General features: G+C 42.8%; 1 protein-coding gene across 4 annotated transcripts in view; it reads left to right on the top strand.

Moving 5' to 3' along the window:
- dzank1 (double zinc ribbon and ankyrin repeat domains 1) overlaps positions 1 to 13,620 on the top strand; it is a 151,997-nt gene that overhangs the window by 55,325 nt on the left and 83,052 nt on the right. For all 4 annotated transcript variants that reach the window (XM_069932015.1, XM_069932014.1, XM_069932011.1 and 1 more), the window contains 3 exons: positions 5,258 to 5,371; positions 6,074 to 6,166; positions 6,884 to 7,006. In XM_069932015.1, the coding sequence (XP_069788116.1) occupies positions 5,258 to 5,371; positions 6,074 to 6,166; positions 6,884 to 7,006 (330 nt within the window). The remainder of the gene's footprint in view (positions 1 to 5,257; positions 5,372 to 6,073; positions 6,167 to 6,883; positions 7,007 to 13,620) is intronic.

The raw sequence follows: 13,620 nt of genomic DNA, 5'->3' as shown, positions 1-13,620 counted from the left end.
GTCTCACAGTTGAAGAACAGGGAAATACTGAGATGGAGATAATCTGCTTTTGCCAGAAGAAGAGATTTGCAAATGGAATCTAAAATCTGGGAAAAGTAATGAATGTTAAAAGGACTAGCCACATTTCTAAACTCAACCCCATTCTGGAGAATGGTGTATTAAGAGTTGGTGGATGAATTAGCAGAGCAGCAATGCCAAAAACATCCTGTCCTACTGGCCAAAGACTCACATTTTTGATCTAATTCTTCAACCTGTTCATGAAGAGGTGGGTCATGGTGGTCACAACCATATGTTATCCAGACTATGCCAAAAATATTGGATTCCTGGTGCCACTGCGTCATTCAGAAAAATTGTGTCCAAATATGTGTTTTTCAGTGTATAAATGCTACTCCTGGACAACAGCAGATGGCAGATTTGCCCCGGACAGAGTCTCTCCTGATGAACCTCCCTTCACGAATGTTGGAGTCGATTATTTTGGACCCTTTGGTGTGAAGCCTGGAAGGAGTGTTGTGAGCACTATGGTGTTAGTTTCATATGTTTAGCTGTAAGAGCAATTCACATTGAAGTGGCATCATCAGGGCCCTTCAGCATTTTACAGCCAGGTGTGGTCAAGTGAAAGAACTACGATCTGACAATGGCACCAATTTTGTGGTAACTTAGTGCGAGTGAGGGAGGCAACTGAAAGCTGGAATCAGGGTCAAATCTATAATACATTGCTCCAGAAAGGAATTAATTGGATCTTCAATCTCCCTACTGGCTCATACCAGAGAGTTATATTGGAAAAATTAATTAGATCAGTGTGAAAGGTTCTCAATTCCACTCTAAATGTGCAAAGTCTTAATGAGGGTCTCCACACAGTTTTATGTGAACCTGAGGCTATCCTCAACAGTCATCCAATCACCAAGGCGTCTGCAGATCCAAATGATCCCAAACCACCTGCTGCTCCTTAAGACTATGATATTGGTGCCACCAGGACAGTTTCATAGGGAAGACGTATGTGCTCGTTGCAGGCAGATGCAAGTTCAGTATATGTTGGACTTGTTCTGGAAAAGATGGATTGAAGAATATCTTCCCTAACTGCAGGAACGACAGAAGACGCAACTTCACACCAGGAGACATTGTGATCGCCATGAATGATTCAGTGCCTCAAAACTCCTGGATCACTGGAAAAATGTTGAGACTATTCTGGGCAAAAATGGACGTACATCATATTCGGATCAAGACCAAAGCCAGCTTTCTGAACAGACCCAGCAACAAGTCTGCAGGAGACAAAGGAACTTTGACAAGTCCAAAACTGACTTTATTTTTGTTGTCTTTTGGACCTTGCCCTTTGCCAACTACACAGACTGCAGACTTCACTGGTCCAGTGTGTGATAAAGATCACTCCTTTTCAAGGCTATGTGCCTTATGAAGAATGAGGAAAGAAGACCTACATAACATTGGAATATACTGTGTGTTAATTGTTATTTGTAATTGTGTAATTATTATTTGAGACATAATAATTAGGAGCCAGTATTTTAGGAACCAAAGGTGTGTTGTTTATTGTTGATGGTTTGCCTGTGGGCGTCGGTGGTGTCCCAGGATCCGGAGGCTACATACGTTCTGTTTCTTCCGGTGCGGAGATGCTATTCACTTCATTTGTTGGCGCATGGGCGGGGGCTTCATGGACAGTTGGGGAGTAGTTAGCCCATATTGACTGGTATGGCAGGATAGAGATGGGGAAAGTGAGTAGGGCACTGATATTTTCTGTTGACCGTTACTTGTTATGGCACCGATAGCTCAGTAGTTAGAGCACTGGCCTTGTAAACCAGGGTTCGTGCGTTTGTTTCTTGCAGGGGCCTCGTTTCAGTGAGGGGCATTTGACAAAGTGTCAACTCTGTCTTCCTTGTGTAGACAAAGTTAAAGAATTTCATGCATGTTATATTTTAAATGTAGTACAGTGTATTTTGTGACAATGATGGAATCTTTACCTTTACCATGGACATTACCACAGTTGTCACCACGTTTCATACAACAGCCATGTCATGTTACAAGTCCTTTGTGTTCATTAATAAACAGTTTAATCTTTGTTCATTCATTAATTCATTTATAAATTGTTTACATCCGGTACCGCACGGATGGCAATCTCTTCAATCTGAGGTGCCTGCAAGCTCATACCAAGACACAAGAACAAATTGTCCATGAACTACTCTTTGCAGATGATGCCGCTTTAGTTTCCCATTCAGAGCCAGCTCTCCAGCGCATGATGTCCTGTTTTGCGTAAACTGCCAAAATGTTTGGCCTGGAAGTCAGCCTGAAGAAAACTGAGGTCCTCCATCAGCCAGCTCCCCACTATGACTCCCCCCATCGGGCACACAGAACTCAAAACAGTCAACCAGTTTACCTACCTTGGCTGCACCATTTCATCTGATGCAAGGATCGACAAAGAGCTAGACAACAGACTCGCCAAGGCAAATAGCGCCTTTGGAAGACTCCACAAAAGAGTCTGGAAAAACAACCACCTGAAGAAACACACAAAGATCAGCGTGTACAGAGCTGTTGTCCATACCCATGCTCCTGTTCAGCTCTGAATCATGGATCCTCTTCCGGCATCACCTACGGCTCCTAGAACGCTTCCATCAGTGCTGTCTCCGCTCCATCCTCAACATTCATTGGAGTGACTTCATCACCAACATCGAAGTACTCGAGCTGGCAGAGTCCGCAAGCATAGAATCCACGCTGCTGTAGACCCAACTGCGCTGGGTGGGTCACGTCTCCAGAATGGAGGACCATCGCCTTCCCAAGATCGTGTTATATGGCGAGCTTTCCACTGGCCACCAAGACAGAGGTGCACCAAAGAAGAGGTACAAAGACAGCTTAAAGAAATCTCTTGGTGCCTGCCACATTGACCACCGCCAGTGGGCTGATCTCGCCTCCAACCATGCATCTTGGCGCCTCACAGTTCGGCAGGCAGCAACCTCCTTTGAAGAAGACTGCAGAGCCCACCTCACTGACAAAAGACAAAGGAAGAAAAACCCAACCCCAACCAACCAATTTTCCCTTGCATCCGTGCCTGCCTGTCCCGCATCGGACTTGTCAGTCACCAACGAGCCTGCAGCAGACAAGGACATACCCCTCCATAAATCTTCGTCTGCAAAGCAAGACAAAGAAAGAAATAAACAGTTTAAAACGCAACTGGACTCCACTATGAATTTAATCCAATGTGTCACAGTTAAGAGACTACTTAGCCTTCGAGCATCCTTTTCATAGATAGTAGTTGCTACAGCACTTCTTTCCTAGGCTAAGCCTTTGGAATGGAGCTCTAGACTTCAAAGCCCACAATCCCTGTGAATCTGAGCACTGCACAGAATCACAGAAATTTTTCTCTCCCTATTTAAGGGCTAAATTCAGAGGGAAGAGAGGCCGAAGTTCCACTATTCATGGTGGAAATGGCATAGAGAGCTGAAGCAAACAGGAGGTGGTTGTGGTAGAAAATCAGTTTGGATCTACAGTCCTACAGTAAAACAGCTGCTGATCTAAAAGGCTCCAGGCTTCTGTCAGACAGTGCCAAGCAAAAACAAGAATTGCTGGAAATCAGTAGTTCAAGCAGCAATGGTGGAAACAGAAACTTAGTTGACATATCCTTCATTATGCATGTTACCAACTGTGCAAGACATTGTTGAGACTGCATTTGGAGTATTGTGTGCAGCTCTGGTCACCCAGCTATAGGAAAGATATCATTAAGCTGGAAAAAGTTAAAAAAAAAAAGGTTCATAAGAATATTACCAGCACGGGTGGGCTTGAATTATAATGTGAAGCTTGTGGGATATTGTTCAGGTAAATAGTCATTATCTTTTTTCCCAGGGTGGAGGGGCCTAAAATTGGAGGGGAAAGACTTAAAAGGGACCAAGGAACATCTACTCTACCCAGAGGATGGTGGGTATATGAAACAAGCTGCCAGAGGAAGTGGTAGAAACATGGAAAATTGTAGTTTAAAAAAATATTTAGACAGACACATCAATAAGAAAGGTTTAGAGGGATATGAGCTGAGCACAGACAAATGGGATTAGCTTGGTTGACTTTGATAAGTTGGGCTGTAGGGCCTGTTTAAATGCTGTTGAACTCTACGACCACGAGAACTGGAAAAGTGAAAGAACAAGTATGTTGCAGAAGGTGGATGAGTGGAGAAAACAGAGGAATATCTATGTGGACTGTGGACCAAACTGTCTAAAGTCATAACTTTTTAAAAAAAATAGCAGATGTAGACAGAAATGAAAAAGAAATCAGAATGGAGTGGTTACTTGAAATAATTAACTTCAATATTAAGTCCTGGGATCTTCAGCGTTCCTTGAGGAAAGATGAGGCAATGTCTCAAACTTAGTTTGAGCATCATTGGGGTAGGACAGGAGGCAGAAGAGATCTTCGAAACATATAACAGACAAACATTGGGTGACTGATCTTCAGAACAGCTCTGCTCAGTCACAAGAGTGTCCTTGAACATCTAGATACTTAACACTTCAGTTCTCCAACCCACTCCCACTCAGGTCTTTCCTGCTTCAAAGTGTTTCTTTGGGCAGTGCGATTGGCGTAGCAGTTAGTACAACGCTTTTACAGCGATTGCGACTGTCTGTAAGGAGTTTGTACCTTCTCCCTGCGTCTGCCTGGGTTTTCCCTGGAGGCTCCAGTTTCCTCCCACCATTCAAAATGTACTGGAGGTATAGGTTAATTGGGTGTAAATTGGACAGCATGAAATCATGGGCCAAAATGGCCTATTACTGAGCTATGTCTAAACATATTATATTTAAATTCTTATCTGAAGCTTACTGGAGTTTTTTTAAAGAAATTGTTACCTTGCCAACTTTGGTCAGACATTCTGTGTACTCTTCTTCAGCTTCTCTTTATTCCCTCTTTGCAACTTTCTCATATTTACAGTTCTGATACAAGGTCCTTGATGCAAAAGATCAACTCTTTTCACTGATGATGAGTGTTTCCTGTAATCTCTCCTAACCCCAACCAACCAATTTTCCCCTGCAACCGCTGCAATCGTGTCTGCCTGTCCCGCATCGGACTTGTCAGCCACAAACGAGCCTGCAGCTGACGAGGACTTTTTACCCCCTCCATAAATCTTCGTCCGCGAAGCCAAGCCAAAGAACAGTATCCACAGTATTTTCCAAAAAACACATCTCAGTGTGACTAAGGTAAATGGGATGTGGGATTTATTGAATTATGACTACATCTGCATAATGAAGCATCGTCATAAGTCTGCATTGATTTATAGATGGGGCTTTGTGTTGAATGCAAGACAACGATCCCATTGAATACGCCAACATGCATCGTGTGTGAAGCTCCTGTGATGCCTCAGCTGGTGCCTCAGGCCAGCATTCACCTCCAGGTAAACACCATGACTTATACTTCATGAGCAAGAATCATTTACTCAAAACAAACTTTGATGATTTATTATACGAATGGATTTCAAATATTGGAGTGTCCAGTCATATGTTGCAGAAAGTACTGCTAGTCAACAAGTTTCTGTTACACTGCCAATGCATGTTATTAATGCATTTGATAGCTTGGTAAATTGTCAGTGTTCATAAATAATGCTTTGGGATGTGGAGGAGTCTCCCTTCACAAATCAAGATTCAGATTTGTTTAATTTTATTGTCATGCATACAGAGGTACAGTGAAAATGTTTTGCATGCTGTTCAAGAATTTATCCATACACAAATTCAGCAGATGTTGCTGAGGGTCACTGGAGGCATGCCAAGCTCCTGAGGAAGTAAAAGTGAAGATACAGCTTTTTTAGGTGTCACCTCAATGTGGTTGGTCCAGGACCGGTTGTTGAAGATATTTACTCCTGGGGCCTTAAGAAGTCTACTATCTCCATTTCAGTGCCATTCATATAGTGAGCTCTATTCCTTTTCTTGAAATCTCTTTGGTCATCCTGAAGAAAGCTGAAATATGATGTAACCAGGGATTTTTAAAAAACTGCATATAATCGTGTGGTCCATTGGTCCTTAGCATACAGTATCTTATTAATGAGTTTAATGGAAGTGAGGACTGATTTCATAGTGTAACAATGATGCTTGTTAAATAGGACAAGATTATCTGTCGCTCTTGTGGAACAGGAAATCCAGCAAACATCCAGCACTGTGTAACCTGTGAGACAAAGCTGTCAGAATCTCCTAAGGTAAGTTATTGCCACTTAGTTTAATAAGACTTAGCAGATCCCAGCTATCCACTGCACTGTTAGAGGCACACAAGATTAAAAATTTAGACTTCTCAAGCCAACAAAGTCCCAAAAGGTAATTGAAAGAGGAGTTCACTGTGGTGACCCATTTTTATTCCTCAACCACCCTTGCTGAAAAAGCAGGTTATGTGCTATTAGCTTATTGCTATTTGTGGAGTAATGGATGCGCATTGTCTCACCTGTTTCCTACTCACTCTACAAATAATGATCACATTGCAAATGAACTTCACTGCTCAAAGGTCCTGCAGTTGTGAAAGGTATTACATGAATTCAAACATTTTGATTTTTCATTCTAATGCAGACAATTATAATCTTAATATCTCTCTCTTCCACCAGCCCTTAATGATGAGCTGGAATGTTCTGGATCAAGCTTGTTGCCCCAAAATTGTTGCATTTTCATGTGAACCCATCTTACCATTCATACCTGCCAGGTGTGGTGAAGTCCATACCACAAACATGCCTGAGGCAGTGGTCAGATAATGTAAAATCACTCTTCAATCTTCTAAACTTGAGAAATCAACCCATATTTTATCAGAATAATTTGACTAAGAGTTTAATATATAAATACAGGATTCTAAATAGTGACAAAAACAATGCAATTTTTTTTGTGTTGTACTGAAATTTGGTCAAATGCATTTTCTCATTCCTCTAAAATAGCCTTTTCTTAGTGGAGATCATGCTGTGCCATTACCAAATCAAGAAGGAAAGCTACTGTTGTGTTCCAAATGTGGTCGGATTAACAACACTAATGCTCGATTCTGTGATTGGTGTGGAGCCAAGGTAGGAAAAAAATATGCTCAGCTTTGACTCGTAGGGTCATACAATGTGGAAACAGACCCCTCGACCAATCTTGCCCATGCCAACCTAAAAGTCCCACCTACACTATTCCCACCTGCCTACGTTAGAACCATATCCCTCTAAATCTATCCTATCCATGTATCTGTCCTAATGTTTATGCAGGCAGAAAATGGTGCCCTAGAGCATGCTGAATGTTTTCCTCCCAGATCTTCAGTAACTTCTTTCAATCTTACAACCCTCCAAGAAGTCTTCTACTTTTGGCCTCTTAAGCATTTCCCCCCGCCCCACACCCAATTTGCTTTATCCCATGGCCTAAACTGACCAGGATCTAAACTCCCACCTCAGGCCCTCCACTCTTAAAATGTTGCAACTTACCTCTTTGCAATTTGGAACCAGATTTCAGATTTATTGTCAGAGTACACATCACATATAACCTTGAGATTCCTTTTCCCTGCAGGCAAGGGAGATTTACCACTAATTGGTAGTGCAAAAAAAACTGCACAATGTAAACCAACAAAGAACTGTAAACAGATAATGAAGGTAAACAAACTGTGCAAACAGAGAACAAAAAGAAAATCAAAAAAGTGCACAAGTAAGAGTATTTAAATGAGTCTCTGATTGAGTTTGTTGTTTGGGAGTCTGATGGTGGAGGGGTAGCAACTGTTCCTGAACCTGGTGGTGTGAGTCTTGTGGCACCTATGCCTCTTTCTTGATCGCAGCAGCAAGAACATGCCAGACTCTGATGCAGCCAGTCAGCACACTTACACCACACCACTGTAGAAATTTACCAGTGTTTCTGGTGTCTTCTCAAACCTCTGCAAATTCCTGAGGAAGTAGAGGTGCTGATGTGCTTTCCACATGATGCTATTGGTGTGTGGGTCCAGGAAAGATCATCTGACATCATGACTCCAAAGAACTAAAAATTGATGCCCTAATGATCACTGGATCGTACACCTCTAGCTTTCCTTTCCTGAAGTCAACAATCAGCTCCTTAGTTTTGGTGACATTGAGAGGCTTGCAATTAAGGGTATAGTTGCATTTTCTATCGTTGATGGCATTGCATCAGAATCGATTCCACCATATTCTTAGATGTGATCCTGCATTTCTTAACAGGGCTCCCAGGTGTACAGAAAGTAGATTCCTTTTCCAAAATATTAATATCTCTCCCCATGGCAATGTTTCTTCCCTTACTCCTGGTGAGCCATGCTGTCCATAAATACTGCTTCTCTCACTCTACATTAGGTGCAGACCCTCTGATTCGCCAACTAAATCAAATGAAGTACCTATTAAGGAGTTAGTACACGAGAAATGCAGTGAATGTTGGTTTTTTTAAAAATAACTATTCTCCCTCCTTGTAACATTGTAAAGTTTCTAGGAATGTGAGAGACAGGAAGCAGTTAACCAAGCCGCAGTCAGGAGGAAATGATTGACAGGATTGCAGAGCTCCACACTGCCTGAGGAAAGAGTAATGGTGAAAGGAATAACATGCTGAATGTGGCTTCTAGCTTCACTGTTACTGGAACAGACAAAAGAACAAGTATCAAAGGGATATTTGGAAACACACCACATGCAAATTACTCTCCAAGGTGAACACCAGCCTAATATACAAATATAGCCCCAATCCTTTGTTATCACTGGGTAAATGTCCTGGAACTTCCTACCCAACATCACTGTGGAATACCCTTCACAGTAAAGACTTAAACAGTTTCATCAAGTGGTTCACCATCACCTTCTTTGGATTATTAGGGATGGACAATAAATTCTGGCCTTGTCAGCAACACCTAGATTTAAAAATAAAGCATAAATAAAAATAAATGATCCTCAGATAGCTTATGTCTTGATGCTACCTCACTCAAAATGCTGATGGTATTAAAAATCAATCCTATTTAGTTTCATGTAGATTTGTCTCTGAAAAGTGCCAAAGATCCATTTTGTGTGTTAGAAGTTTCTAAACATTATAGCATATTTTGCATTCCTGTGTTTTCTTGTCCCAGCAGGTTAATACTTTGGCACATCCAAGATATTCTGGTGAAGTGTTATTTCAACTTAGACTACAAACAATATTGGACCATTTATTTTGCTCTACACAAAAGTGCTGGAGAAACTCGGCAGGTCACACAGGTTCTATTGGAAGTAAAGGGCCGAGGTTTTGTCAGACTCTGGCTTTACCTTACTCTTAATTTAGTCTATGTGTGGTCTGAGTCCAGCATGTTCTTTGAATGAAGTGATAGGAGAAGGTATTCGGTTCAACAGTCAATTTATTACACAGCACAAGAATAAAACTTAACAGAGCTCTGGGTCAGTCGTTAGTTCATAGGTCACCTGCACAGTGAGCTATTCCCCAAGACTGACCCCTATTGTCCAGTTGGCTCAGTTTATATAGATCAACCTTATCATACAGAACAAAAGTTGGCTTCCTTTGCTAGATTTCATTATCATACAGAACAAAAGTTGTCTTCCTTTGCTAGATCTTTTTGCATAAGGGTTATCACAAGTCATCTCCTGTTTTGCAGATATCTGGGGTGTAGCACTCCCCTCTTAATCCTCCAAGCCAAACTATTCTGTTGATTGGATCAGAAATTAATTCATCCCCAGATATCTCTAATCACCATTCTGTCCCTGTCTGGCCAATTTCTGCTGTTTTCTTTAACACCTCCTCATGCCTTAATCTTCCTCCTAGACTGGTTTTCCATTCACTTTGTTTCTTGCAGGCCATTCTTTGTTCTGGTCTGGCCTGTGTCTCCTGTGCTACTCACCACCTCCTTCAGTTTGAGCATTCCTCCTAAATCGTTTTATGCATTTCCTCTCCCTGTATTTGGGAGCAGACAATTTTGCTCAGCCAACTTTGCTCCATGCTGTGATTGCCACTTAATCACATTCCTCTTTTTCCCTGAACCATGCAGTAAATATAAACTTATTAATTAATAATTTCTTTCATAATGTTTTAACCCCTAGATTCCAACAGTCCCCCTTTTGGTCTCATGAAAATGAGACCAACCACCAGTTAACTTATGGGACCAAGACCTCAGGAGTTTTTGCAAGGACCGGCATCTCCGACCCCTTGTTAAACTTAACCTCACAAACTTGGCCATTATGAACACACTTCAGTCAGTGGGGGCCCCAACACAGTGTTCAGGAACGTCAGTCCAATCCGCAAAGTACTGTTTCGGTTCGTTATGGGCCTCCCAGGCTGACCACAAACACTTTGTACAGTTGTTTCCTTCTCCAGATGCTTCAAGGGCTAGGAACAACATCACCCATAGTCCCCACATAGTGTCCATCACAGCCCCCTAAATTCTGTTGACTTCAATATAGAAATATCACTTCAAATACTGAAATACAGTCACCATAATCCAATAGTCTCTTTAAAGGGACCCGTTCAAAAAGTTCTTAGTCCGTAGTTGCTTCACAGGTTCTCAGTCATCTCCGTTCGAATCTGTTCTAGTGTCCATGTTGGTGGGTCCGTTGCTGTACACTGACTCCAATGATACCACGTCTCGCCTTTTCCCTGTAGTCGAACTGCGTGGGACGTCCTCTCCACCACTCTGTAGGGTCCTGTCCACCTGGGCTCTGACCACTTTCTCTTGATGACCTTTAGCAGAACCCACTCCGCGACTGAAGGTATCGGTGTTTCCCCTTCTCTGTTGGGACTTGTGACCTGTTGTGAAAAATCTGACACCAGAGCCGTTAGTTTTTCATAATAAAGCTTGCATCCCATTGAGCTTACCTCATTCTTCGTAGTCTGAATTCTGGCTCCCGGTCCTGGAAACTGGTGCCCTGTTTGTAGTTCATATGGAGTAAATCCTGTCACAGAACTTACCGAACTCCTTATTGACATTAATGCCAGGGGCAACGCATCCACCCAATTTAGTTTGGTCCGTGCCTGTACTTTCCCGATCTTACCTTTTATTGTTTGGTTCATCCTCTCCACTTTCCCTTGGGATTGTGGATGGTACACCGTTCCAAAGGCATGTTTCAATCCCAACATTGCTTCTACCTCCTGTAGATCATTATTCTTAAAATGACTTCCATTATCAAACCTAATTTTTCTAGGAAATCCGTGTCTCGGAATATACTGGTTGATCAGGAATTTACATACCGTCCTTGCATCTTCTCTTTTGGCAGGGATTGCCTCCGGCCACCCTGTGAACACATCTACTGCTACTAAGAGGTATCGATAGCCACTTACCCTCTCAATCATGTCCGTATAATCAAGTACGATTTCCTGCCCTGGTAACTTAGGTAGCAGGAACTGACCTTCATGTGGCTTTACAGTCACCTTTACATTGAAAGCTATACATACCTCACACTCTCTAATATGGTTCTCCACCATCGCCGGCAGGAAGGGGTGCCACCAATGTATCAAGTACCTTATCATCTGCTTCTTTCCACAGTGTGTTAGCCCATGCGCCTCCTCGAGGAGGGGTTTCATGAGTCCAGATGGTAAGACTGGCCTCCCGTCTATCGATCTCCATAATCCTTGATCCTTGGTTGCCCCCCTTTCCTCCCATACCATCCTTTCCTGAGGTGATGCCTTTGCTTGTTCCTGTACTATTACTTCTACCCTACACGGTGGTAATAAGTCATGTGCTGTTCTGTCTGCCTGTATCATAATAAACTGAGGGCCGTATCCTGCTGCCCTTTTAGCGGCCATGTACGCTTCCTGATTTCCCCGAGCCACCATCGTATCTGTTTTATCATGTCCTTTACATTTAAGAACTGCTAATGCCCTTGGTTTCAGGAGGGCCTCAGCCAGTTTCCTAACGTCCTTCTCGTGTTTAATTGGGGTCATTGCTGCTGTTAAAAACCCACTTCTAATCCATTGACTAAGTTCAACCTGTATTGTCCCTACCACATATGCCGAGTCTGTATATATATTGACCTCCTTCCCTTCTGCCCATTCTAATGCTGCTATCATTCCCTGTAGTTCTGCGAGTTGTGCTGACTCCTTTCCTCTCACCGTCCCTGTAATGATTTCTTCAAATCCTCCTGTAGTTTTTCGTACCACCGCATAGGCAGCTTTCAATCCATCTGTGGGGTGTCTGTAACAACACCCATCTGTAAACGAGGTTTCATCTGGTTCTCATAAGGGTGTAGCCTGTAAGTCAGGTCTTATTTTAATATCCTTCACTACCCTCTTCTCACAACAGTGTGGTTCTCCCTCTCCCATATTGTCTGCCATGTTAATGCCTTCATGGGTAAATGTAACATTTGGAGCATTCAGGATCTTTTCTAGTCTCGTCTGCCTTAGTGAAGTCATTGTAAATCTAGTCGAGCTCACAAATGCTACAATGCTATGTGTTGTTAATACCGTCAGGCCATGTCCCATTACTATGTGTGCCACCTTTTGTAAAATCTTTGCTACTCCCGCTGCATGTCTCGTACATGGTGGGTGTCTGTCTTCCGTTGGGTCTAGTGTGATACTCACATACATGAGCACACATCTTCCACCCCCTTTTTTCTGAAAAAGAACACCATCAATTGTGTGTGCTTTTTCAGAAACATCCAAAAAGAAAGGCAGTTTATAATTTGGAATCGCCAAATCTATAGCTGTTGTAAGAGCTTGCTTCAATAGAATAAAACTCATCTCAGCCTGTGCAGTCCAATCAAGTGTAGCTCCCAGATTCCTCATCCCCTGCTCATTCACCAAAGTTCGCAGTGGATGTGTCAACTCACCATACGATGGGATAAGCTGCCTACTATAACCTGACAAACCCAAAAACGAAAGCATCTCTTTTACTGTCTTTGGTTTTGGATGATGTAGTATCGCTGTTCGATGTGCAGGGGAAATCCCTGTGCCTTTCGCTGAGACCATTCTCCCCAAAAAGGTGACCACCTGCCTGCAGCATTGCAGCTTTGAGCGAGAGACTTTAAAGCCTGCCTTGAACAGCTGCACTAGCAGGAGACAGGTGGCCTCCAAACAGGAAGTATGATCAGGTGCTGCTAATAGGATGTCATCTACATACTGGATCAGAACTACCCCACCTGGCAGTGCTAGCCCCCCCAGCTGTTCTTTCAACACCTGATTGAAAATCCCTGGAGATAAGATAAAGCCCTGCGGAAGCCTAGTATACCGCAACTTTCTACCTCTATACGTGAACGAAAACACATCTCTTAATGGTTCTGTCAGCGGCAAGCAAAAGAAAGCATTCGCTAAATCTATGCAAGAGAACCACTTGTGGTTGGGGGTTAAAGCAGTCATGGCAGTATATGGGTTTGGTACTGGAACTGTGGGTGTTCGCACAATACCATTGATGCGCCTTAAGTCATGGGCCATCCGATATTTGCCCGTGTCTTGTTTAGGAACAGGTAAGATGGGTGTATTCCAACTAGAACACGAATGTTCCAACACCCCTGAATACATAAGGCCATCAATGGTATCTGCCAAACCTTCCTCAGCTTCAGGTTTGTGGGGATACTGCATCTGCCAAATTGGGGTGTAATCTGACAGTTCGAAGGTTATGGGATCAACCTGCTGACAAAAACCCACATCTGCTGATCCCACTGACCACAGGTTCTCAGGGAGAGAATCTAGCATCGGGGCCGAGTCGGGGTGATCCATCTTCTCTCTACCATGAAAGCATTCAATCTGTCTA

This window comes from Narcine bancroftii, chromosome 4 (assembly GCF_036971445.1).
Source record: "Narcine bancroftii isolate sNarBan1 chromosome 4, sNarBan1.hap1, whole genome shotgun sequence".
Classification (NCBI taxonomy): Eukaryota; Metazoa; Chordata; class Chondrichthyes; order Torpediniformes; family Narcinidae; genus Narcine; species Narcine bancroftii.
Note: the sequence above shows the minus strand (reverse complement) of the source record. Positions and strands in the feature narration are given on the sequence as shown.